Here is a 26,148-nt window from a genome sequence, read left to right as displayed (position 1 = left end):
TGAATATCTAGGTGTCAACCTGAACTTTAGCCTGGGATTGTTTATATATACAGTATATATATAATGTGTTGGTATATATATATACCAACACAGTGATGTATTGGGTAATCACACTTTACATTTTTCAAGTATTTCTTTCATTGTGGCATAAAAAACATTTTAATGTTAAAATCCTCAAACAACACATCTTTAATATATCCTAAGTTACAGTAGATTTCAATATATTCAAATTAAGTACAAGGTTGAGTTTTTATTATCTTTAGAAAAACATTTTGTATTTAAAGGAAACTAACATTCATAGTTGAAGTTATATTTAAAAAAAAAAAAAAGCTTTGCAAAAACACTTTGATTTGTTTCAATGTATGAATTAAAAAGCATTTTAATGATCACAACCAAGAACTTATTTATCACCTTTCATTTTAACATTTTTAGGAAACTATAATTAGCTTTGAGTGAATTATTATATCTGTTCATCTGTGTTAACATTCAGGAAGAATTTCATAAAACACACGAGACAAAGCAGCTCAGATTTACGCTTTATTGGTCAACTTGATGAAAGACTACAAAACGAATTCACAAAAAATCTCTTTCAAGTAATCAAATCTGTACAAACCTAAACTGTGTGGGTTTTTACAGCTCTGGCTCATATGAATCTGAAGAGTCATGTGCACATGTGTGTGTGTGTGTGTGTTTAGCTTTTGCTTGCTTTAATCAGGTGACACACACGTTCCGTGTCAAACAGGTAAAACGCTGCATGCACTCCAACATGTGCTCACAACAGAGGATGATACCCAAACCCAGCCCGACGGGGTCACTCATATTTAGAACTGGGGGTCGGGTTGGGACTAAAAAACGTGGCCCGATCCACACTCTAGTGCTCACAAACACGCACACACCTGCGTTTGAGATTTTACAGTACAGAGGACATGGGAAACTCTCCTCCACCAGTAACCACACAGACATGCTAGCAAGCACACAAATGAACACACACGCGCACACACACACCAACTGCTGGTAGGGCGTTACTGTTAAACTCAAACAGCGACGTCCCACCATGAAGCAGATTCAGTCAAATTATTGTACGGAAAGACACTGTGGTTTCAACCTTTCCACGAGAAGAGAGAGTGGTAGAGCAAAAGGGAAAAGTATAAATCTCTAATACTCTCACACAAAATGTACACATGATTTCAATGCTCGCTCACACATTCACTCATACAATTCAGAACATTAAATGTGTTAAGAAGTAGAGATAAAAAAGGAAAAAGCCCTGGGTATAGGTTTGATTTCTGGCTGTTTGGTGAAAGAAAGGACAGAGGTAGAGACAGGAAGGGTTGGGAGATAACAAGATCAAACTACTGGTGTCATTTCTTGGCTTTTCTGGGAGGAGTGACTGGGCGGCCAGAGCCCATGCCCCCCCCACCGCTGTAGAACAGCTTCTTGTCTGCAGGTTTGAGAATCTAAAAAACCAAAGAAAGAAACGATAACAGACGTGAGACCAAAGTCTCTCCTCCATCAGTCTGCTCTGCTCGTTTACCTGGAATGAACACATGAGGGTCTCGTCTACGCTCATCATAGCTCCAGCGTTGTCGAACTCGCCGCAGTAGTTTGGAGCTGAGAACAGCGTCACCAACTGCCTCTTAGCAAAGAACTCGTATCCGTCCTCAACCACCTGAAAACACACACGTTAGGACTTCTAGTTACACTCCTTCTTCTGCCGTTAAACATTTTAAAACTTATTTTTCTGTTGAGTTTTGACAAACATCCACACACGCCTGCCTCTACACCTCCTCGCCATTTCCAGTCTGTAAATGAGCTGCTTTTAAGTCTCACTCAGACTTTAATGTTCTCTAAAGTTGCCATTTGTCCTTTAAATATGCTACAATCTATAAAATAAGAGAAACTGGATCAATATTCCAGCATTAAAAGGTTCAGTGCAATCACAGGCAGGTTTTCTAACACAAAGCAGAAGTTACTGATTGTTACATTGTTCTTCAAACTATTAAAGGACTTCCACAGCAACGGCAGCAAATATTGTTTGTGTCAAAGAAAAAAATAAAGTACCTGAGACCACATCGTGATTTTTTTTAATCAGTTAAAAAAACAAAAGATTCATTTTATTCCTTTTATTTGCCACAACCTTTTTATTTTTTCTAAAAAGATAAATAAGTTCCCTAAACAGAATAAAGATGTGGTACAGACCTGATGAGCTCGACAGATGAGATCCATGTCGTGCTTGTGAAGGAACTTTGTGACGACGTCGGCTCCAAAAGTGAAGGAGACCCCGCGGTCGTTCTCCCCCCAGCCCAGCACATCCTTATCTGGGTCGGCCCACAGGAGGTCACAGAGCAGGCCCTGGTCGGGCACGTCAGTGGGACGCATGACCCGTCGCACCTGCTCCATGGACTGGAGGTCTGGGGAGAGGCCTGGATACAGAAACCAGGACACATCGTCACACAAACATGAAAAGCTTTGCATATGATGCAAGTTATCCAGAAGTTGTTCCTCTACAGTCTCATGACAGGCTTAAGGCTAAATAGGAATAAACATGTGCATCAGGATTAGTTTTATGTTCCAATGATTGACTTGTCATCAATGTGTCTTATTATTTGGAATAAAACTCAGCACCTGTGACCCTGATAAGAAAAAGCCTGTGAAAAAGACTAAAAGGTAAATATGGCCTCATCTATACCCCATACACCCTATTCAGATTTACATGAAATATATATAATAGAAATATGAACTGGACAATTAAAATAATAATCATACAGTTTATCCAACTTCAGTTTAGATAATTTTATCTTAAAGGGGACTTATTACAAAAATCTACTTTTGCAGTTTTTTTTTAATCACATATGGGGTAACGTACGTGTGCACCAGAACACAAAATGTGAAATAAAACAATCCAGTCGTTCATTTGTGGTCTGTAAGTCTTATAACACAGAGAAAATTGCTCTGTTTCAAATGTTCTGCTTTTGTGACGTCACAAGTAAAATTAGGAATCAGTGTTGGCAGATCAGCTCAGAACCCGCCCATTCTTTTAGAAACAGCATAAACACAAACCACGAATCTGGAAACACTGTTTGTGACTCAGCAGTTCTGACTGTCACCATGAATGAATTATTCCTGTTATCTCTACATGAGATGATGACAGTAAAGCAACATAGCAGCTCCACTAAGTGTTAGAAGCTGCTGACTCAGCTGCACGGTGCATACACTTCATCAGTGTTTATCTGACTCATATAGGGCTGGGCGATATATCGAATATACTCGATATATCGCAGCTTGTAGTCTGTGCGGTGTTGAAAATGACCATACCGTTAAACTCGCGGACTTTTTTTTTTTTTTTTTTTTTTTTAAATATCTTAGTGGCATTATGCACATAAGGTGCACTTAAATTTAGTGTTGTTTTGAAATGTCATCTTAATGACAACATGCACAAAAGGGCACTATTTGTTTTAAAATATTGTAGTGGCATTATGTACAAAAAGTGCACTTTAATTTTGTGTTTTGAAATGCCATGTGAGTTGCATCCTGCACTAATGTCTTGTTTTGAAATGTCTCTGTGACAATTTTGCACAGAACGTGCACTTTCTGTTGACAATTTTATGTTTGAGCCACTCACTGTTTAATAAATACAGTTATGTCAACTTTGACTTAGTTGTGATATCCCCTTTTTTGCAAAGTTTAAAATTGGCATATATTAATGCAGTATGATCAACAATGTTTTAATGTAGACATATAGAATCATCATACTGGTGTGATTTTGTGCATCAAAGTGTTAATTCAAGGGTAATGCAAAATATCGAGATATATATCGTGTATCGTGACATGGCCTAAAAATATCGCGGTATTTATAAAAGGCCATATCGCCCAGCCCTAGACTCATAATCACAATATTTGCTTAAATATCCATGGGTTTTATTGTAATGTGCAGTTTTTGGGCTGAAAACAACAATAGCAAAAGAAAGATGCTAGTGATCAGCTGTTGTGTGGAGTCATTGTCTATAGACACGCCCACTCATACAGAACAGTTTTAGAATTTGTCAGAAAGTGACTTTTCAGAGGCTAAAACTCCAGAAAACAGGTGGGTTTAGGAAAATAAAGCTCAAATATTATGTTGTTGGTGTTCTTAGAACAAATGGAGATGGTGAAAAATATCAGAATATGAACCTTTAAAATTGGATGGTTTACAACCCACTGATTTTAAATCACATTGAAGGAATGTAGCAACAGTACAACTGCAAGTCTAGACAAATGAAGACATTTATTTGTGGGGTTGGTTTAGAGCTTTAGAAATATTCACTGCCATTAAAAAGAAAATGCCTTCAATGTTTTTCATGGAGCATGAAAAACTGGTATAGAAATTGATTTGACTTTGCATTCTTTCTTCACATGTACACTGACACCTCTGTAAGCACCATATCATAGCAATATTCCTTCTGTGTTATGCAATGTTCATACTTGTGAAGCAGGAGGTGGAATTTACCCTCCTGATAATCAGTGTTTATACAGTGGCTTTCATAGGCATGAAACGAATGCTGCAGACTTTGGTTGTCGCTAGTCTTTCGTTGTGTTATCCTGGATAAGTTGAGGTTTAAATTAGTGATTGTTTTGGTGAAATAAAAGAATACAGTCCAGCAGTTTGTCTCTTAACAGAACTAGGAACTGGATGTGCATCTGAAAGTGTGTGCCATGAGAAAGAATAGGTTCCGTGAACAGAAACATCAAAGCTGAGGGGGATACCTCCATGGCAGCAGAAGATCTTCTCATCTACAATGGCTGCAACAGGCAAACAGTTGAAGCAATCAGTGAAGGTCTTCCACAACTTAATGTTGTATCGCCTTTTGCCTGTGGGGAAAAACACAAAAAGTGTTCAGTTCCAATCTTATCTTAAGGTGTATAAAATCAGCTGTGCCTATTGCATCACAATGAAAGCAGACTTTACATAATCAGCCTGTGTGAATAGAGGGACGAAGCATGTGATTAATCACAGTCTGAAGCACTGAAAGGTTACTGTGTGCTTTTGTTACAATGAGTCAGTTTACCACCAGCTTTTACACAACACAAAAGTACGGCACACAACTGGTACGTTGCTTAGCTGAGAAAATTAGCGTTTCTTTTTTATCATACTTTTTGTCACACAAAGACATTTTTAGGTTTAGAAAATCACAAAGCAAAACAAAAAGTAGAATGTGGCATTTAATTAACATGTAAAAACCACCTGAGTCAGTCTAGTGAAGTAGAAACACTGTGCAGCATCATTGAGTGTGTGACCACAATGCATTAAAAATGTAATATAGTACATGCACCACAGAACAAGTCAATACACAAAACAAAACCTGTATCTTTATATAAAGTTAAAAAAAAAACCCTAAATGAATTAACAATTCACTGCCTCATAATCATTCCCATTCTTTCTCTTTTTAACTTAATTTAAATATCAACATCTTATAAAGTAAAAAAAGTGAGCTTAATAAAAGTGAATGATGACAAAGCTTTATAAAGCTCTATCACATCACTGTTATCTGACCTATAAAAGCAACAGCTAGAATGTACAGTATGTTCCACTTACACTCATCATAAAAGCCATATATTCTGTTAATGGAGGCGCACTCGTGGTTTCCTCTGAGCAGAAAAAAGTTTTCTGGGTATTTGATCTTGTAGGCCAGCAACAGGCAGATGGTTTCCAGGGACTGTTTGCCTCTGTCTACATAGTCCCCGAGGAACAAGTAGTTGCTCTCTGGTGGAAAACCCCCGTATTCAAACAGCCGCAGAAGATCATAGTACTGTCCATGAACATCACCTGTAGAGAGAAAGGGGAGGATTATTATCAGCTGGTATTTGCTTAACAAATTAATAAGAACACTGTTTACTGGTCAACAGTTGATTTCATTTTTTGTTTTAGGAATAAATACCTGAAAGTACACTTGGAGAAGTAGGTACAAATAATTTCAGAACAACCTCCATTAGTAGAATGTAAAGGACAAATGTTGAATGGTCCATCCAGCAGTTATTGATCTTACCAGTGTGTCCCTGGAGGAAAATACAGTGCACAACAGCAGAGCACTGTACCTGCAAGTCAATGTTCCAGTCGTGTGCATGGCAAGGTCACAGGCTTTGCATTTTCTTTGTTTGAAGAACATTAAGACTTTCTGTTTGAAGTCAAAAACCGATTTGGAAAATATTTGGCACCGTGTCATGTGAAGGTACAGCATATTGTGGGTGTAAGCTTTCCCCCAATTAGTTCAACCCAACCTCTCAAGTGTTTGTAAACACTGTGTGATCACTCTGAGAATTCCCTCGACTTTAGAGAGGAAAAACTAAGCCTCACCACAAATCTTGAGGGGCGCCTCAAGCTCCAGCAGGATTGGTTGGCTGAGGAAGATCTCCCGGGATTTGAGGCAGAGTCCACGGATTTCATTCTCTGTCAGCTGAACATTTTTACCAGGTCGGGAGCCTTTCACTGTGATGGGGAGAAAAAGTGTAATAAAATAAGAGCCTCTGGTAAAAACATTGTGTTAATTTCAGTTTAACGAGATGTTAGGAAAGATTATTTTTAGAGATTGTTTTTTACACTGAATACATGTAAATTGCATGGTTAGGTGTTAAAGCATGGCAGAAAAATCTAAAATCTCTAAAAAAGGATTTCACGCAACATTCAATACAGGAGTGTACAATAAATTATAGTGTGAAAAAGTAGTTTTACAATCAGTGATGAACCATAATAAATTATATCTCCTTTGTCTGAGGCATTCATTTAGAAGTGTATGTGTTTGATTTGTGCTATAATGCTGTGATGTGTGCAGAAAATGTGTTGCAATTTATATTTCACCAGAGAACAAAAAAAGAAATGCTGTGAGTAATATTATTCCTCTGAGAAGCAATTATGTACCAATTAATTTTGTTTTAAGTTGTTATACCCAACATGGTGAGTGGTATCACACCAAAATAAACAAAACAAGTGAAAAGAACTTTAGATGCTTCAAAAATAATTTATTATGGATATAAAATATTAATGCTGCCAACATTGTGGGAACTGTTGTAGAATGGGATTATCGTTCAAAAAACAAGATAAATACGTCGATTAGAATGGTGTTTGCCTAAAATGTGGATAATATTTTGTAAATACATTAGTCAGCTCATTTTATTGCTCAAAAGTGCACTTCTGGAAAAATAGAAAAGTGTTTCCCATGTAATCCCTCTTTCACCTCAAGTAAAGTCTACCCAGGATTTAAAGGTTAAACCGTAACTTTTGAAAAGCTACTTCTATTAATAAAGACTGTGGGATATGATAGAATACTGTAAAAGTCAATTAAGTGTAAATATTAGAAGACGACAGAAGCAAATAAAAGACACAATATTCCAGCTCTACCAAATCGTGCCATAATGATGTTAGAACTACACAAGGATGAATTCAATCAGAAGTTGTAACTGAGTTCAGGAAAATGCAATGTCGTGATTTCGGTCGTTTACGGCTAAAAACCAAACCGATAAAACACTGCGCTGAGAGAACAATCGGCGCACACTCGGGCGGCTATCGTTGTCTAGCCTGTGTTAGCTAAAATGGCTACCTCTGCCAACGAATAACGAGCGAAACACTGCCTCTTACCTTCCAGCAGACGTTGTATAATGGAGTCGATGTTTAACTTGTCAGCTTCTGCCATGCTACTCCACTTGTTAGATGTGATGATGTTAAATCCTCTGTTATAGATGCGCCGACTGTTGACTTGACGCCGAGTTCCCGTTAGCACAACTAGTTTAGCTTTTAGCTATCGCTAGCCTGCTAGCTCGCTAACCTTGGGATAGAATAGAAAACCTCAAACTCTGAGGCGTAATGCTGGATATTGTAACTGAAATGACGGGAATGTACGGCAAAAACTCACATTGGTCTTCTAGTTTTTGTTGAATATTCAATTTACGTGTGTATTATTATTATTAATATTATTATTCTTGAGACGGTGTTCCTGCCGGAGCTACTAGCACCATGCCATCGATCGACAAAAAAGGGTTAGCTCAAAGAGACTGAGCGGAAGTGTCCTGGCCCTCCTTGGCTTTTCATTGGTTAGTTTGTTGAATGGAGGCGGGTTGGAGTATGTATTCTTCTCTTTGATTGGCTGATTCAAATGGCAGTCAGCATTGATTTATCTCAAACCAGAACGGCAGAATGGCGGCTATGGTAGTTGTTTCCTGTGCTGTTTGGTCATTTGACTCAATAAAGCTAGATTATTGCAACTTGTTGCTAAAAGGGTGAATGTTTTGTTTAGACAGCTTTGCTTTTGATACACGGTAGTGCGACACCCACGGAAGTGAGCAAGCTGGGAAGAAAAGACTTACGCCATCGATTGTTGCCAGATTGTGTACATTCTCATTTCCTGGGTGAACACAGGGGATAATGTACAGGACAATAGTTTATAATCGATTTATTGGTTTTAAAATTAGCTAATTTATCATCTGATTTCTAAAATATATGTTGTCAGCGGTGGAAAGCATCTAGTCTTTCACATGAATAAATATCACAAAGCGTTTTCATTAGTGATGTATTTGCTGGAACGGTATTACTGTTGCATTAGCAGTAAGTAATCATAATAAAACTGTTAAAGACATTCTCAGCAAAATGCCATCTTAAAATTTCAGACTTTCCCACCTTATTTTATATTTCCTTTGGGAAGAATAAAGCGCTATCTTATGTGACACTATGACTAATATTTATTTTTAACACACATCAATGAACAATCATATACAAGTTGTACACAAATTGTAAATGTGCCAGATTATAGCAAAGCTGTTAATTTACATATTTAGTCCCATGGCAGGTCACACAGGTAAATGTACAGTATAAAGTAATATAAAACACAATATATAAAACTATACGAATGACATTTTAGCTAAAATGAGTGCAGGACTGATTGACCTGAAGATGATGTTTAAGTTGTTTTTTAAAAGAGCTATAAGTCGTGCATTCTCTTATGTCTGTTGGAAGGCTGTTCCAACACTGACCTGCTCTGATGGACAGTACAGATGTTGTTTTTCTGTGTGTATCCTCTGGACATGCCTTTTAAAAAGTATTGTATTTTTTTTATTTATTTTTTAGCTGGCCATAATTGTCTTTATATATTCTTATGTTGGTGCCTGCATATGGATCAATGAAGTGGGTGACTACATTTTCTGTTAAGTCGCATTATTTTCAGTTAAAAAAAGTTTAATTCATTAAAAAAAGAAAAGAAAAACTACTAGTTTATCGACTGCTGTTTCGAAACCATCTTTAAAATGAGTCTATTCAAATATATTTTCTGCCCTAATTGCCATCATTTACCAATTTTTTGTAGTACTGCGTAAAATTGTAAAGTATTTCTACAACTACTATTAATTTTAAACATAACATTATCATTCACACTTTGTCCAATGCCTTTTTTATCAAATATAATTCTGTAGAAATCCTTGTCATTAATCTCCATATAAGCTGTTACAACACAGTTTGAATCATATAGACTGTAAAAAGAACGTATGGGCTGGAAACTCCCATTTGGATTTGGAAACGTTGACGTAACCGTGACGTAATGGCTGAGTCCAGAGCCGTTTAGAGAGAGAGTTGGATGCCAGCCAAGTGCCAATTGTTGTTAAAACAATAGAATTATTTTCAGCATATTTTTCCCTTAAGGAAAGCGACACCTCCCAGGTTTACAACACACCACTCAAAGATAAAATGACTTATCTATTACTATCATGAAAAATGTGGAGGAGAGATGCTCTGTGAACTTAAATTTGATTAGCGATAAGCCAAAGAAAAAGCTTCATCAATGGCTGCAGAGATTTGTCCTTTAAAGGACCAATATTGTTGACAAAGGCAGAAGGTTCATTATGTCTTACATATGCAATTATCCCCTTGTTTGTCAACAAAAAGATCTGTAATTCCATTAATAATTTACTTTTTGATTTTATCTGGAAAGACAAGAAAAAATGTGTTATTATGAACACTTTTGAACGCTGTGGTCTACACCTTCTTGATTTTACAATCCTTAATAAGATTTTTTTTTTTTTAAATAATGGATAAAGCATTTTCCAAAACATCCCACATCTACATAGAATTTCATACCTCACTATATTTTCTCTAAGGTTGGTGGTCTTGAATATCTACTTCTGTGTGATTATAAAATAGAAAAAATACCTTAATTTTATCTCATTTCCACAAACAATTGCTCTTAGCATGGTCAATAATCTACAAACATAATTTCTCCCCACATAGGTGCTTCATCTTGAATAATCATTCATTGAGTTCAGGAATACATTTTTATTTTATAAAGTGGTTCAGTAATAACATAATTCTAGTACTACTAACTGATAATGGAACATTGCTGAATTACTCTGAATTCCTTCACACTTTTGGCGTTTCAATCACCCCAAAAGAGTTTACATTTGTTATGAATGCCATCCCATCTGGTATTTTAACTCTCTTAAAACGGACTGAAAAAACAGACTGTTTAGCAGCTTTGGACCCTAAGTTGACCTTAGTTGATGATGTATGTTTCACTGTCACAACAAGGAATAATAATCGTAACATTCACTCTTTATTCCAAAGAGAGGTCACCAGTACCCCTAATGTTGTTCCCTATTGGTCTGAATCAAGGAAACATCTGGAACCTTCCTTACAAATACCTCTTTAAGTAAGAGATGTCTCTTTCAGAATCATAAATATATATTATCCTGCTCAACAATATCTCCTTAGGTTTAAGCTTGACATACTGTATGTGTTAACTGTTGTTTTTGTGGAACATGTCCAGAAACAATGGTGTACCTGTTCTAGAAATGTCCCTACACCCCCACTTTCTGGAAAGATCTATCCCGATACAATGCTGATAAACGTGTCCCTCATTTTTTTTTTTTTTTTGCTGTGGAAAGATGTACTGTTTGGTTTCTATGACAACAAAAGTAAAAAACAAAGAAATATACATAGTTCGTTTGTTGATCATTTTAGGGAAATTTCATATTTACAAAGCCAAATTTAGTAACTTTAAACCTTATTTTATTGCTTTTGGTAAGTAAACAGAACAGTACATCAAAACCATCTTTGATTTCAAAAATAAGAAAGCTTGTAAAACCATTCAGTTATTCTCTATTTTTAATGTATTTATTTGAAACTCCCCCTGGCTCTGCTCTAGACTAATGTAATTCTGTATTAATGTATTTAAATAAAGATTAAAAAAAAGAGAGAGAGAGAGTTGCGACCATAGACATGACGGTGCCTCCTAACTCATTTTCTATCCACTCTTCTTCTTCTTCTTCTTCTTCTTCTTCTTCTTCTTCTTCTTCTTCTTCTTCTTCTTCTTCTTCTTCTTCTTCTTCTTCTGTGTAGTTTTACAGCGGTTTAACCCCTGGAGTGTTTGCGCGATGGCCATCATAAAAGAGCGTTCAAATTTTCTTTAAGCTGAGGAAAGGAGACGCGGTCGTAGGATTATGACGTCACTTAGTGTAAATGCGTCTGATCGTCAAAACAAACGTGGGACTCGTGGGAACAAACTTTGAGAACAAACTTGGTGAGTGCACAAGCGCGGACTTTGCATACTCGTGGTTTTGGGACAAAGCAAACTTCCTGACATCATTGTGCACAACAGTGTGGAGTATGTAAACATCAAAGAAAATAATATGTATTATTGAGTAGATGTCATTGTTGTAAATATTACTTATTTTATAAACCAATAAAACATTTGGTGATAAATAATTTAAAAAATGTAAATGCAATAAACGTGTGTGTGTGATTTGTCTGCCCTTTACCACATAAATAATAATAAAATTAAGATGAAGAAGAATAGTTGGCTATTAATGGTACAAAAATGAAGTTGAAAAATGCATTTATGAAATCAACGATTAATGATAATAATTGAAAAATAATAATAATAAGTGAAGAAGAAAAGGAAAGAACAAATTGACAAAATGGTAATAATAATAAAGGAATCATGTGCGTGTTCAAAGTGCATGCTAGGAAATATAACTGGCGGAGTACCCACAAGTCTCCTTTCCTATCCACTGTTCCCTCCTATCTCCTTTCCTATCCACTGTTCCTTCATCCCCGGAAGTGTTTAAGTGGCGCCCATGATAAAGAACGTCCTAGTTCTCTTTTAGCTCAGGAAAAGAGGCTCAATGCTTCCTTTATAACCTCCTTTAGCCTAGGAAACACTGATACATCCTTTACCAAAGGAGACGAGGTAATGCTGACTCACAATTCCTTGCAGCGACAACATTTAAAGGGACACACACACCCGCGCTCTCACGGAAACTCATGATGATCGACAAGTAATTAAAATTAGAAGTTTTATTTGACAAGTACAGTTTTAAAACAATTTGACTTTGTAGTTGGTTTGTGGGACAAAAAACATAGAAACAAACCAGCAACAATAATAACAATAATGATAAATATAAAGGATATTGAATAAATAAAGGATCGATAGAGGATAAAGGATAAATATAGAGGATAACAAATGGAGACAAGTTACCAATGCAATACTATGCCTTGAACAACTTTAAATAAATAATCTAAAACTCATATATTATTATATGTTAGACATATAATCAGATTATAATTAATATAAAACAGACACTGTGGTTATAGAAATATGGATCAGAGACATTTTTATCCACATGATGTTTTATTTATACATAATTCATATTAGTGAGTAGAAGGTGAGTGTGATCAACCATTCTCACTGTGACGTTCTTTTAGTTTACCTTTAGTTCCTCGTAGCCATGGTAACCTCTTTACCTTTGATTTACATTCAAACCTTATGATTTATGACATTATATCAGTGGAAAGTGTTAGAAATGATGTTTTAGTTCATTTAAGGAAATGTGGAGTTTTTTCACCACGACAGACGTCACTAACCTTCACCACATTCACAATATTACGTCACCTAGTGTACGTGTGTCTGATTGTCAAAACAAACGTGACGGCCTTTTCCTGTTTTATGACTGTTTTATGCGTGACGCACCTTTCCTTAACCCCGTGACGTCATCTACGGGGTTAAGGAAAAGTGAATAGGAAAGGAGATAGGAGCCTTCTCAGCGCCTAGTGGCAACATGCTCCGTGTGATTCATTCTGAGCTAAAGGATGATTTAATTTCTCTATCAGAGAAATAAACATGTGTGAAACCGGGTTGAGTTCATCTGTTTGACACTATTACTCCTGTTTATTTACACCATACTACCGCCTCACTATGAAGCTGCTTCATAAAGACATTGAGAAAGATAGTGCCGGGTGAGTATGCTACCGTGGCTAATGCTAACATGCTACCTAGCATGCTGTTTGTAGCTGCTGACTATATTAATTATTATTATTATTATTATTAATTAGTGTGTGTCAGCAGTTAGTGTTGACACGCAGCAGATTTAATGACACTTTCTGTTAATGATGTTTTAAAGTGTAAAAAGTATTAAGTATTCTGACACTTCTAAGTTATGAGTTAGCATTTGCTTTTTACTGTAAAGGTAGATTAACCCTGTTATTAACCATGTGTATGACACCCTATTGTTATGTTTGTTTTAAAGTTTGGATCCATTTGCAGTTTTAACAGCTGGAACACTTTAAAACAAGCTTTTCACTTAGTTTATGTTTATGATCTATTCTGAGTTGCAATGGGCAATATTATTGGTGCATTAAACGGTATCAGTTAATGTTGGAAATCAGAAATGTAGCTTTGGACAATATCAGCATATACCAGCTAATATTAAACACTCCTAATTCAGACCATTCTTTCTGAAGCACACGTGTATGGTGTGCAAAGGGTCAGGCACAGGCATTGGATGAGAAGGCCCAGCTCGCAGTTTCTTATCAAGTTTTTCTTGGCGCGATAACTTCTTACAGGAAAACAAATCACTTGAATAATGCTTAATTTCAGACTTTGCCCTGATTTAACACACTTTAGATCAGTGGTTCCCAAACGGCACACTGGTGTACCTTAGGCAAGTCCAGGTGTGCCGTGGGATTTTGTGACAACCATACTGTTGCGCCGATCTGCCTGAGTGCTCCGAGCGCGTAATGCTGGGTTCTTGCGGCGCTCCAAGCGCACGCCGGCGTGTGCTCATACTGCTCTGTGTGTGTGTATGATTCTCTGCGGTGCACCTCAACAGGTGAGCCAATCACATGATGAGAAAGTCACTCTATAAACCACCTCTGGTTGTGAACAACAGAGCTGAGAACATCTGAAACTAACAATACGTACAGGAACAGGAGTGAAACCAAAGAGCTACTGGTGATCTCATAATGACTGGACTGTTAAAATGTCAACTCATCATTTTATAATTCATTTGCTGAGTTAATTAAGTCATTTATATGAGAAAAGGAAAATAGTTTAAAATTATTTTAAAACCTTGTTTATGTATTTAAGGGATAAAATAAGTTAGTATTTAAAATATAGCACATTTCTCTTTAAAAAAATTCATAGTGAAAATATTTAATGTATGAAAATAGTATAATATAAAAGTATTTCTGTTGAGAAATTGTTAAATTTTAATTTTAATATCTATAATTGATATAAACATAAGGAAAAATGTTTCAGGTTATAAAAGTAGACATAGTTTTCTGTTTTGGTTAATGACTCATTTTACACATTATTACCTGCATTGATTTAATAAAAAAAAGTTTAAAATATACTTTTACCAAATTAAATGTACTGACCTGAATTTGTACATTATTATTATTGTAATATACAACTAAACTAACATAATTGTATTTTAATTTACTACTTTGTATATGCACTAATTTCATAAAACAGAGGCAAACTCTAAACCTAAAAACTATTCTTTAAAAAAAACAGTTCTTTAAATAAAAAAAAAGAGAGAGAACGCAATATTTCGCTGTTCCCACGGTTACGCAGGCAGGAATTCTAAGACTGTGACAAAGTCTGTAGGACATCATTAAAATAGAGAAACAGTGAGAGGGAAACGCTTTCTTGTACATGATGAGTAATAACACGTGTTATAAAGGATATTTTACACAATAGGTTTTTACTTTGGTGTACCATGGGCACTAAACGTTTGGAAACCACTGAACTAAAGGCATATGATTGATTTCATCTGACAGTTCGTCTCTAATGTTTAAGTGTTCTACAGTTTATCAAATTTCATCTGGTAATTTGATAAGAAATATTTAAAATAATGATTTTATTTATGATTATTTTAGTACAATATTATCTTTTAACTGGTTTTTGATAAAATAGTAAATGCCGTTTCAATTCCATGCATTTGTATGTAGCAAAAATGCTAATGCTTGTCTACTTTTAATAACATATTGACTAAGCTATCATGAAGTGTTGATCATCTGAAGATGAAAACATGTGTTACTTAGTCAGGTGACTCTGATGCCAGAGGAGGCAGAGGATATGTGGCACACCTACAACCTGCTGCAAGTGGGGGACAGCTTGAGAGCGTCCACTATCAGGTGAGCCCCACTAAGACCACCTCCATGCTTTCCAACCTCATTAAGATACCGTACATATAATAATAATCCATTGGATTTTATATAGCGCTTTATCAAAGACACTCAGAGCGCTTTACATTTATGTGCATTATTCTTTCACTCCATACATGGTGGTGGTAAGCTACTATTGTAGCCACAGCTGCCCTGGGGCAGACTGACAGAAGCAAAGCTGCCATAATGAACCATAGGCCCCTCCCACCACCACCAACATTCACTCACACACTACATTCATACTAGACAATGTGGGTGAAGTGCCTTGCCCAAGGACACAACAACAATGACTTGGCTAGAGCGGGATTTGAACCGCAACCTTTCAGTTATTGGATGACCCACTCTACCACTGAGTAATGTTTACCTCCACCACTAAATTAATGGAAATGAGCACTTTAAAACATCTTAAAATAAACTTGTTTTTATATGTATATATTTATACACACTGCCATCAGACTGTTCAGCACCAGTGTTTAACACAATAACTATCACCACACTGACCCCCCCACCACCCACCCCACCACCCACCCAACACAAATCCTTTGAGTGTCATTTGCACATTGTTGTTTCTCATTTATGTCTGATCTACAGTTCTATATATTTGCACTATTATCTCTGTTAATATTTATTTTTGTGTTGCTGCAAAAGTGAATTTCCCTTGTGGGGATCATTAAAGACATGTTTTATTCTACGTATGAAAAGCAGTAGATGCACATATGTACCCACTCCCACAGGAAGGTGCAGACAGAGTCAGCTACAGGAAGTGTGGGCAGCTCCAGGGTTCGGACAACTCTCACTTTATCTGTGGAGACCATTGACTTTGACTCCCAGGCCTGTCAGCTCAGAGTGAAGGGCACCAACATGGAAGAGAACCAGTATGTCAAGGTGTGAGATTTCTGAGCTGCACATTGTACGTTCTTCACGTTATGTGTAAAGGGTTAGGGTTTATTACGCTATGTCTATGCTAGTAATAAAGTGTGTCACCCTGCAGATGGGGGCTTACCACACTATTGAGCTGGAGCTCAACAGGAAGTTCACCCTGGCTAAAAAGAGCTGGGACAGTGTTGTGCTGGATAGAATTGGTGAGTAAACAGTACCTGATTACCTTTTACACCCATGGAACCTGCACAGATAAATACTGTGGTTTGTTTAAGAGGCTATTTATTAATTTATTAACCCTGTATTAACTCTCATGCACACAATTTTGTCCAGTTTAACAAGTTGCTCATCATCTATTTTTTATTTACCTTGTCTTCACGTGTTGTTGAAAGCTAACACTACATACACTTCAGCATGTTTTATCATTATCATGAAATAAATACATCAGCATCAGCAGCAGTCCCTAAGGAAACATTATTTATTAACAGCGTTACACCTGGGTGAGGGGACAGGAACAGGGAAGAGGGAGTTAGGGTAGGACAATGGAAGGGGTGGGGAAGTGTCTACTATTTTAAGGTGGGGGTTCAATCCCAAAGTGTCCTTGGGCAAGAGACAGAACCCTGAATTGCTCCCAGTGGTGAACTAGTTTCAGTAATGTTTTTTTTTTTACTACAAACAATATTTTCAATCATAAATTATGCCTCAACCACAAATGAGCAATGTTTTGTGTCTGTGTCTGGAGGGTTGTGGCTACAGCTGTAGCTTACCTTCATCAGTCAATGAAAAAATGTTCTGTTTGTGGTGCAACATGAACAAATACAGTTTCTTTCTCCCAGATTATGGAAAGTGTAAACAGTTTGTTTTCTGGTCAACAGTCACATTTTGTTACTATAAATATTATTGCACAGGCTGGTGACATGTTCCTTAACTGTTTACCATTGATCTGTCTCCTATTTTTACAAAGATGTTAATATGTTGTGAGATTTTCTCAGAAAATGCACACACACACATATATCTACATATGCCTCCTCTAATTCTAATCATGGTGTCACTGTGTGTCTTCAGAGCAGGCGTGCGATGCAGCACAGAAGGCTGATGTTGCTGCCGTGGTGATGCAGGAGGGTTTGGCCAACCTTGTGCTGGTGACGCCCGCCATGACTCTGCTTCGAGCCAAAGTGGAAGTTACAATTCCTCGTAAGAGAAGAGGGAGCTGCACTCAGCACGAGAAGGTTCCTCACAGTTTACACTAAAGTAACCTAAACTGGTCATTACAATTAAATGCATTGTTGATTGTTTGGAATTTGATCTTAAATTTTCAACATACAGTAGATTTTTGGAAAACCAACCGTTAAGTGTTAGTGAATAATGTCTTTGTTTCAGGCTTTGGAGAGGTTCTACGAGGCCGTGATGCAAGCAATTATTCGCCACATCAACTTTGATGGTAAGACTTGTTTCAACAGTGAGTCACTGTCACATATAAGATGTCGTAAGTTTCACCTTTTTACAATAACACATTTTATCGTTGTCCTGTCAAGTGTCATTTACTGAATTGTGATGATTTAAACAGTTATTTTTATGTACATTTTGAGCTTGATCTGATTTTAACATCAGAACTATAATGGATTCTAAATACCAAATATTAAACAATGGGATGAATGAGCCTCGTGTGTTAACAATAATAATGTATTACTTATCTATTTAGTTTTGTGTGTTAGTGTGTAAACAATTTTATAAGAATAAAACAGTAATTGTAAAACAGATTTTAATTTAATCAATTTTATTTATGTTCAGTTGTCCTGTAAATAGTCTTTACTTTGTTGTAGTGGTGAAGTGTGTCCTGGTGGGAAGTCCAGGCTTCGTTAAAGACCAGTTCATCTCGTACCTCTTTAAAGAGGCCGTGCGACAGGACAATAAGCTGCTACTGGAGAATCGGCCTAAATTCATGCTGGTTCACTCCTCATCGGGTCATAAATATTCCCTCAAAGGTAGGAGGCTGATGTCATACACATAACATCTGATCTCATCAGAACACACATTAAATATCTGTTTTTTTTTAGAAATCCTCTCAGACCCAGCAGTGACGAGCAGGCTGTCGGACACAAAGGTGTAGCATCAATCCTGGCACTTTTTAATCTATATGTCACAAGTATGAATCCTGTCATTGCTGACATTAATCCCCAAAAATAGATTTCTACATGTATTATTTCTGACCTCTGTGGCTTCCTGTACATTATTGAGCTGAAGCTGAATAGTAACTGTTCACTTTTTAAAATCACACACATTAAAGTTTGGGGATCTGGTAGAATTTAAAACTGCACAGATAATATGTACAGCAAAAAATAAACTGCTACCTGTAAACATAGAAACACTTGAAACAACAGCTTGGACTAATTTAAAAAGTATGTGTACTTAAGTATAAATATAATGCAGTTTAAAATAAGATATATCTTTGAAAAGTACAGAAATGAAGAATATAAATCTCACAGATGTTCATTTTGTTTGTTTTTGTTCTGTTTTTCTTAATAGCATCAATTGGAGTATTTATTTGTATTGTTAATTTAGTTTATTTCATTGGATTTTACAGTTAATGAAGAACGGAGGTAGGACTGGACAAGCATAGGCTTCTTCCTGCCACTCGTCAAACAAATGAAATGTGTCTTATATTGAAATGGACTTATTTTATAGAGATTTCTGTTGAGATTTGTTTATTCATTCATTCAAAATAAATAATAAACTCTCAGGCAGCTGGAGAAGTGAAAGCCCTGGAAGAATTCTATAAGATGCTGCAGCACGAGCCTGACAGAGCGTTTTATGGGTGAGCATCTATTCACTCTATATCTATATATCTATATATCTGATCACTCTTTAAATGTTCACAGAATCGCTCACGTGGAGAAAGCAGCCGAGGCCCTCGCTGTCGACACTTTGTTAATAAGTGATAAATTGTTCAGGTATTTACTCTTACTCTCTGCAGGACAATATTTAAAACTTAATAATTATTAATTTTGTAAAAGCGACAGAATGTGTGAACAAACAATATTCCCAATAACGTGTTGGGTATTGTTTCTGTTTCCACCAGACATCAGGATATCCCAACAAGAAGTCGCTACGTTCGGTTGGTGGACAACGTCAGAGACAATGGTGGAAACGTCAGGTAAAAATAATAATAATCTCTTTTCATGTTTAATGAATAACTGGTAGATGTTAATGATAAAATATCCAGCTAATGCGCTAACTTGTTTTTTTTGTGCAGAATGTTTTCAAGCCTTCATGTGTCTGGTGAACGTAAGTAGCATACAGCGCTAACACATTCTTCTTTCATTTACATGTCATTGAAACGATTTAGTTTTTGTCTGTATATTTATTATTGACTTGAGATTTCATAACATTTTTTAGATTAGTTTCCATTTTCATATTTAGAGAAATGGCCCAAAACATAGAAGGAATTTTTAAAACCTCATTTTAAGCTGATTCATTCCAGCACGTTGTCTTTTTTTAATAATATGTTCAGGTTTTATTCGTTCAGACAACTGGTTAAGGAAATTTACTTTGATCTCCTGACATGTTTCGACTGTCAACTGTCAGTCTTCCTCAAAGGCATCTGCTGCTCGCTGTGTCTTTCACTCTCCCACACACTAGTTGACAGGGGGCGTGGCCAGACTGAAAGAACTGTCAAGTTGACCACGCTGGAAAATAACTCACAAGGACACAAAGCAATCAGCAGAAGCCTTTGAGGAAGACTGACAGTTGACAGTCAAAACATGTCCAGAGATCAAAGTAAATTGTCTGAATGAATAAAACCTGATTTAACAGTTGTGGTGCTGCTCATGCCTCTTTTATCTGTTATCTACTATCAGGCCTTTTTCCTCCTCCACCATTTTTGAAACACATTGAGTGTCAGCAGCTGATATGAGTCACGTTTTATAAGTACACTACACTTTACCCTCAGTGCATATTTATTGATTTTTTTTTATTGATTTTCACTCCTCAGAGCTGACTCAGCTAAGTGGAGTCGCTGCTATCCTGCGGTTTCCCATCGCCGACCTATCAGAGCCTGAGGATGAGAGCAGCTCAGATGAGGACTGAACGACACATTTGAAGCTGCTACGTTAGTAATGAAATATTCTGCGTGTGCAGTCCCTCGCTTTGTTTCAACTATTTTAATTTCCTTCATTTTATTTAATTCTTTTGAAGCATTAAAGCTTCTAGTCGAACCGTGGCTGTGTTCATAAATAATGCAAATTAACTTAAAACCAGAAAACATTGAGGGAAAAAAGTTGACTTTGTTTTTCAAATGTAAATACAGTTTATCTCAATTAAATAACGACTTTTGGCATTTAACTTTGTCTGATTGCTCGTGTGTTGTGGTTCCTTTTTCTGGGGAAATGCAGAAGATACAATATAGACTGCAGCAAGTTATAAAAATAAATCATTTATTAAACACAATTTAGTTTTGGTTTTATTATCCAAAACTACTGCATGTAAATCAAGTTTGCTCAGGATTATTTGGTTCACACAGTAAAGCTTTAACTTCCACAGCTACAACACTGTAGATCATTCTTATTGTTAAAAGATCCTCAGTTTTTACAAATCTGTCCTAAAATATTCTAAATGTCCTTATTAGTAGATCTATGTCTAACAACACACATTATTATTCACCATATTTTAATTAACTTTTTAAAATGAAACTACAGTTTCAGAACGTGTGTTCCTCCATCTTGAAATCATGTGATTGATGATGTCACACGGCCCCACTGCCTGTAAACGTCCATTGTTTTCTATTGGAGTGAAACATTCAGCCTGATTTATAGATTATTTAGTAACATTTTACATCATTTAACAGCTTTTTCAGTTAAAATAACTTGTGCTGCTTTTGGTTGCTCTAAAGAATCAGGGACTGTTTAAAGTCCTATCCTCAGCAGTGACGTGGGCAGTCAAGGTAGGCAGTGCCTACCCAAGGGTGAGTTGATATTTCCAATATCCTACAGTACCAATAAGTTTGAAAGTGTCAGCATTTTGTGCGTTTCATAGCCCAATTTACTAAACATTGCTATTTCCTGGTACGGCAGAGACGCTCCACAGTCTCACTCCGCTGTAAGGAGGAGGAGGAGCCAAGAGGTGGTCACACCCCCTCCAAAAGCACATTCCTGCTCTGCCTCTGTTCCCATAGTGTGTGTTTGCACATGCTCAGTCAGTTCCCCAAGATGATCATTTACATCTAAAGGCAGCTCTCTACGCTGCCTTTGGACGTAACCGTGCTATGCTAAATGCTATACATACGTTCACAGTGCATTAGTGAATTGATCCAGCGTGGCTGCTGCTACGTTCTCTAGCTAGTGGGCGGGATAACACTACAGTCAGGATGACAGCACTAGAGATGATAGAGAAACTTTGTTTTGAGGAAAAACAACATCTTTTAAAAGATGGAGACCAACACCTGAGCTACCAGAGCTTCAGCAAAGCTAAGATCAGAACATTGTTGGTACTTTCTACAGTGAATGGAACAAAAGGAAGGATTGACTTTGTGGATGCTCCTCACTGAGGATGTTCTGAGTTGTTGTTGTTGTTCATTTTCTCCATGTTTCTGTGTTTCCAACACAAACAACAGATGTGCTGTCGTGTCATGAGATATATGTTGTTGGAGAGTATGGAGGCTATATTAAATAATTGTTTATGTTTCTTTAATGGTGTTTATGATGTTGATTTTGTTAGATTAACACTTGCCAGCAGAAACATGGAATTGTCATTGATGGTCTGGATTTGCAACATCCTGCCTACCCAACCCTAGTGGTCACGGGACGGTATTGGTTCTCAATGTTTGTGTGTCTTCAACAGTCCGTGATTTACTCGCTAACTCCAGCCATCAGAGCATCAGCCGCGCACTGTTTAAGGGAGAGTAAAGGTCCCTTAAGGCAGGCATACACTGTGATTTTTGGCCAATTTTGAGCTGGTTTTCGACACCTGATCTATTTCTTGGGATCGTGCAAGCCTCTGCTAGATTGTGTAGTGTACACGGTGTAGTATACACGGTGTAGTGTACACGGTGTAGTGTACATGGTGTAGTATACATGGTGTCACGAGAAGCGATGAACACCTCACAACCAGCTCCTGATCAACAATCGTAGGCGGTAAGGAAATCAAACATGTAATAAATCCAGTCGCTCCACATGAGGGTATCTCACAGTTGAAGCAATGCCACAGACCGGTTTACCGTAAACGTTCACACTGCACATGCACGAACACCATAGGATCGCTGTATAATTAACGGACTGTACTGTCCACGTCTGTCCATCACATCACCATCTTTTCTTTTTTAAAGATGTTTTTGCTGAGATTTGCGAGTGTCTTAACTTCTGGGTTTTTCTTCTTCGTCTGCTTTAATGGTGACGTTTCAGAGTTCTTCTTCTTCTTCTAATTTGTACGTTGTATTTCCAGAAACAAGATCCTGATGTGTCGTGTATGAACGTACAGTGTGAACAGTCAGATGGTGTCGTCCGTACAGTGTGAGAACATGAATCGTGAGCTGAGAACATACGGACTCTGCACGAGTCACATAGTTTGAGCTGGAGCCTTTAGGAGAGCTCTTCTTCTCTGCTGTCGCCCCCTGTGGTCACAACTGTTTTTGTCCTACAAAGAGGGTTACAAAGACATCTTTGATTGATTATTTAGAGAAACCAAAAGCAGCACAAGTTATTGTGACTGAAAAAGTTACGAAATGATCTATAAATCAGGCTGAATGATTCACTCCAATAGAAAACAATGGAATGTTTACAGGCAGTGGGGCCGTGTGACATCATCAATCACATGATTTCATGATGTAAAGTAGTTCTATGTTAAAAAGGTAATTAAATGAATATGATGCATAATAATGTGTTTTCATTTTAAAGATTTTAGGACAAACTTGTAAAAACAGTGGAATCCCTTTAACTAAACCGGGCTAAAGTGCATCTTCTCTTACTTTCCTCTCAGTTCTAACCGTGTCAGTGACCTTCATGCTCCTGGCGTCACTCCATAGGACACTGGTAGCTCTTAATCCAAGCTAAATCCTCCAGCGTTCCCCAGTGCAGGTAGACAATAGAACAAATTACCATGACGTGCATTATTTGGTGACTGTTTCCCCAGTTGTCAAACAGACCTGGACTAAAGCGTTCAGGGATCTGGATGATGTTGACTAGACCTCCAACGACAGCCAGAGAGTCCATGATGATGAAGAGGCGTAGGGAGTGTGGGCTTCCCACGCCGCTGCCGTAAACCCGGAACAGGAAGAGGCTGAAGCGAAACAGAGCTTGCCAGATGAAAGCCTGCAGTCGCAGGACATTAGTGCGAGCTGTGGTGGCACAGTAGATCCCATAGGCTGACAGGAGGATGTAGGTCAGCATGGCCGTCTGTTGCATAGTCGGGTAGCAAAGGAGGGTGATGTAAATAATGGGCAAAGCTCCTGGAGAGAGAGAGAGAGAGGGGGGGGGGGGGGGAAAACCACTGCCTGCTTTACTGTTGGGATACTTTTAAAAACTAAAATACATAAATAAAATCATTTTAGCTTTGTAATTTAGCACTAGCCTCATCTTTTTAATAATATTATTTTATTATAGGAATTAAGTTGAAACTAAATCACAGCCTAATTTTATTTTTCTTACGTTAACCATTGTGGACACTTTTAAAGCTTTATAGGAGATAAATGATTAGAAACAGACTCATGGGTCCATTTGAAAACCTGCACAGAAGTCAATAGTGGAGTTTGAATTTTCAAAATAAAACTTCTAATTGTTTGAAATAGTAGGACACATGAAAGCTATCAGTAGATGCTTTCCTTATGAAAGAATTAATAGGGACACAACAAAGCAATCACCTCTGAGGAAGACTGACAGCTGGCAGTCGAAACATGTCGGAAGATTAAATATCCTGAAAAAAGTTTGTCTCAACAAACGAACAACAAAATGAAGTTATCCTGGTTTAACTTGAGATATTTGTGTTTGTGACTGAAGATGAACCATGACTAAGCAGGAATTAGTAGCTTTGACCTTCTGCAAAGACTTCTGTGAATATGGAGGTCAGTCTAATGATATCCTGAGCTTCTATTAGGAACAAAAAAGCTAATCGCTCTTAACAGGCAGGAAGAAACCAACAGCGTATAGACTGAAATTCATTGAGCGTTTTAAATTACCCAGTGTGTTGACCAGACAAACCCCAAACATGTCGAAGGAGAGCAGCGTGTCGTACACATGTTCTCCTCCCACGTGGTTCATGAAGACGTGGTAGATGACTGAGCCAATGGTGGGGCAGAGACAGGCTATGTAGTGGACTATACAAATCCACACACTCTCCACCTCCATCCAGGGGATGCTGAAAGGCAGCAGCACTAAGAAGAGGACCAAAGGAATGCCTGGAATAACAGAAAGGTAAACGATCTTTTTGCAAAGTGAAATAATTGTGTTTTATATATTATATTTAGAACCATTCACCGTCACTTTTTAAGCACATCAGTCGTGTTAAATCAGCGTTTTTCTACCGTTAGGTTGTGACCCCATGTAGGATCATCTGAAATGTATATTTATTGGTAAAGAACATTATCGAATAAAATCATATTTTTAATATTTAAAAATTAACATTCATTTATAAATTAGCTCATCTCACACAATATCAAATAACGATTTTATACGTGAACTTTCTCACATGTAAATGTAGTTCAAATAAAATGATATACAAGTAGTTCGTCACTAATCACTAAATTTTTTTGGTAACAAAGATGATCATAAACTAATTCTTGGAATTCAGAAATTTTTTTGATTCCAAAAATTGGGTCACGACCCTGAAAAGGTTGGAACCACTGCTCAACATGCAGAGGAAGATCACTGTTAAAGTTCTCCACTGGTTCCTTTATTTAAAGTGTAAAACATCAGTTTTATTATTTTACAGATTTAATCAACACACACGGTGTCTAAACACCGAGAACTGCTGGATATACAGTATCTGGGGCTGGGATTAAAGCTAATACCACAGATCCTCATTACGTAGACTAGTCATTGACCACAAGTGAGAGTAGTTAACATGTGCCGACACCTCTGCTTAAGTGTTGTATTACGTTAACATCCACAATGACTCAGGGAGTGGTTTTCTCAGGCAGGATGGGGTGAATTGCATTGTGGGATTATTTGTGCACTCACCATGTGTGTAGATGTTTCCCAGCTCATTGTGCATATAAAACAGACTCCTGAGACATTCCTGGGCCGTGGACACCGGCCGGTAACCCGTCAGCACAAACTTATTGAATTGAAGGTGAGGAGGAGTTTTAGTGAGCGCCAACAGCCGAGGTCCTTTATAAAGCACCATTACCACTTCCACAACCCTTTGGCCTTTCATTTAGTGCAGAGTCCAAATCCCTCAGAGGAGACACAAAAACTCACCCCGGCCTGCAGGGAACTCCCATCCCTGGACAGGTGTCGTTCCAAGCAAAGGAAACAACCTGTTGAGCTGACCAAGTGGCATGCTTTCACTTGGACCAATCAGCACGCAGCGGTGATCGCTAATCTGGGCTAATCCAAGAAACAAGCCATGTGCCTCCTCGTTAGGGATTAAAACCATCTCAGCTCAAGTTCACAATACATAACTGTCTTATTTCACTTTAAGTTACATATACTGGTCATTTACCATCACCTGTTTCACATCTTATGATGCATATGCTTCGTACAAAGGACAATTCTTCAAATGTTTTTATTCACTCGCATACTGTACAATAAACAGATTATTGCACCAAAATAAAACATGTTTCTGTAGGAAATAAATACACATATCTCTACTGAAGAAATAAGAAA

The 26,148-nt window shown here is 37.3% G+C and overlaps 3 protein-coding genes across 4 annotated transcripts; 1 reads left to right on the top strand and 2 right to left on the bottom strand.

Moving 5' to 3' along the window:
• Window positions 1–524: 524 nt before the first annotated feature.
• Window positions 525–8,024, bottom strand: ppp1cab (protein phosphatase 1, catalytic subunit, alpha isozyme b). 2 transcript variants are annotated; one of them, XM_028476023.1, is made up of 8 exons: window positions 7,884–8,024; window positions 7,610–7,796; window positions 6,332–6,463; window positions 5,573–5,803; window positions 4,744–4,848; window positions 2,200–2,423; window positions 1,535–1,669; window positions 525–1,457 (listed from the first exon to the last, which is right to left on the bottom strand). In XM_028476023.1, exons 2-8 carry the CDS (start codon window positions 7,662–7,664, stop codon window positions 1,362–1,364), a joined length of 978 nt encoding a protein of 325 aa, XP_028331824.1. In that variant the 5' UTR covers window positions 7,665–7,796; window positions 7,884–8,024; the 3' UTR covers window positions 525–1,361. The 2 variants fall into 2 exon arrangements, with proteins under 2 accessions (XP_028331824.1, XP_028331823.1); XM_028476022.1 differs by having other exon boundaries at window positions 7,610–8,017.
• Window positions 8,025–13,011: 4,987 nt separating this feature from the next.
• pelo (pelota mRNA surveillance and ribosome rescue factor) lies at window positions 13,012–20,677 on the top strand. Its single transcript, XM_028476054.1, has 13 exons — window positions 13,012–13,246; window positions 15,335–15,427; window positions 16,192–16,342; window positions 16,449–16,539; window positions 17,402–17,565; window positions 17,717–17,777; window positions 18,160–18,321; window positions 18,394–18,440; window positions 19,078–19,151; window positions 19,216–19,287; window positions 19,416–19,490; window positions 19,590–19,621; window positions 20,328–20,677. Exons 1-13 carry the CDS (start codon window positions 13,206–13,208, stop codon window positions 20,420–20,422), a joined length of 1,158 nt encoding a protein of 385 aa, XP_028331855.1. The 5' UTR covers window positions 13,012–13,205; the 3' UTR covers window positions 20,423–20,677.
• A 2,586-nt stretch (window positions 20,678–23,263) lies between these two features.
• paqr4b (progestin and adipoQ receptor family member IVb) lies at window positions 23,264–26,092 on the bottom strand. Its single transcript, XM_028476545.1, has 3 exons — window positions 25,501–26,092; window positions 24,501–24,719; window positions 23,264–23,774 (listed from the first exon to the last, which is right to left on the bottom strand). Exons 1-3 carry the CDS (start codon window positions 25,694–25,696, stop codon window positions 23,341–23,343), a joined length of 849 nt encoding a protein of 282 aa, XP_028332346.1. The 5' UTR covers window positions 25,697–26,092; the 3' UTR covers window positions 23,264–23,340.
• Window positions 26,093–26,148: the final 56 nt, after the last annotated feature.

The sequence above is a fragment of the Gouania willdenowi genome, chromosome 19, assembly GCF_900634775.1.
Source record: "Gouania willdenowi chromosome 19, fGouWil2.1, whole genome shotgun sequence".
NCBI lineage: Eukaryota > Metazoa > Chordata > Actinopteri > Blenniiformes > Gobiesocidae > Gouania > Gouania willdenowi.
This window is presented reverse-complemented; position numbering and strand designations above follow the sequence as displayed.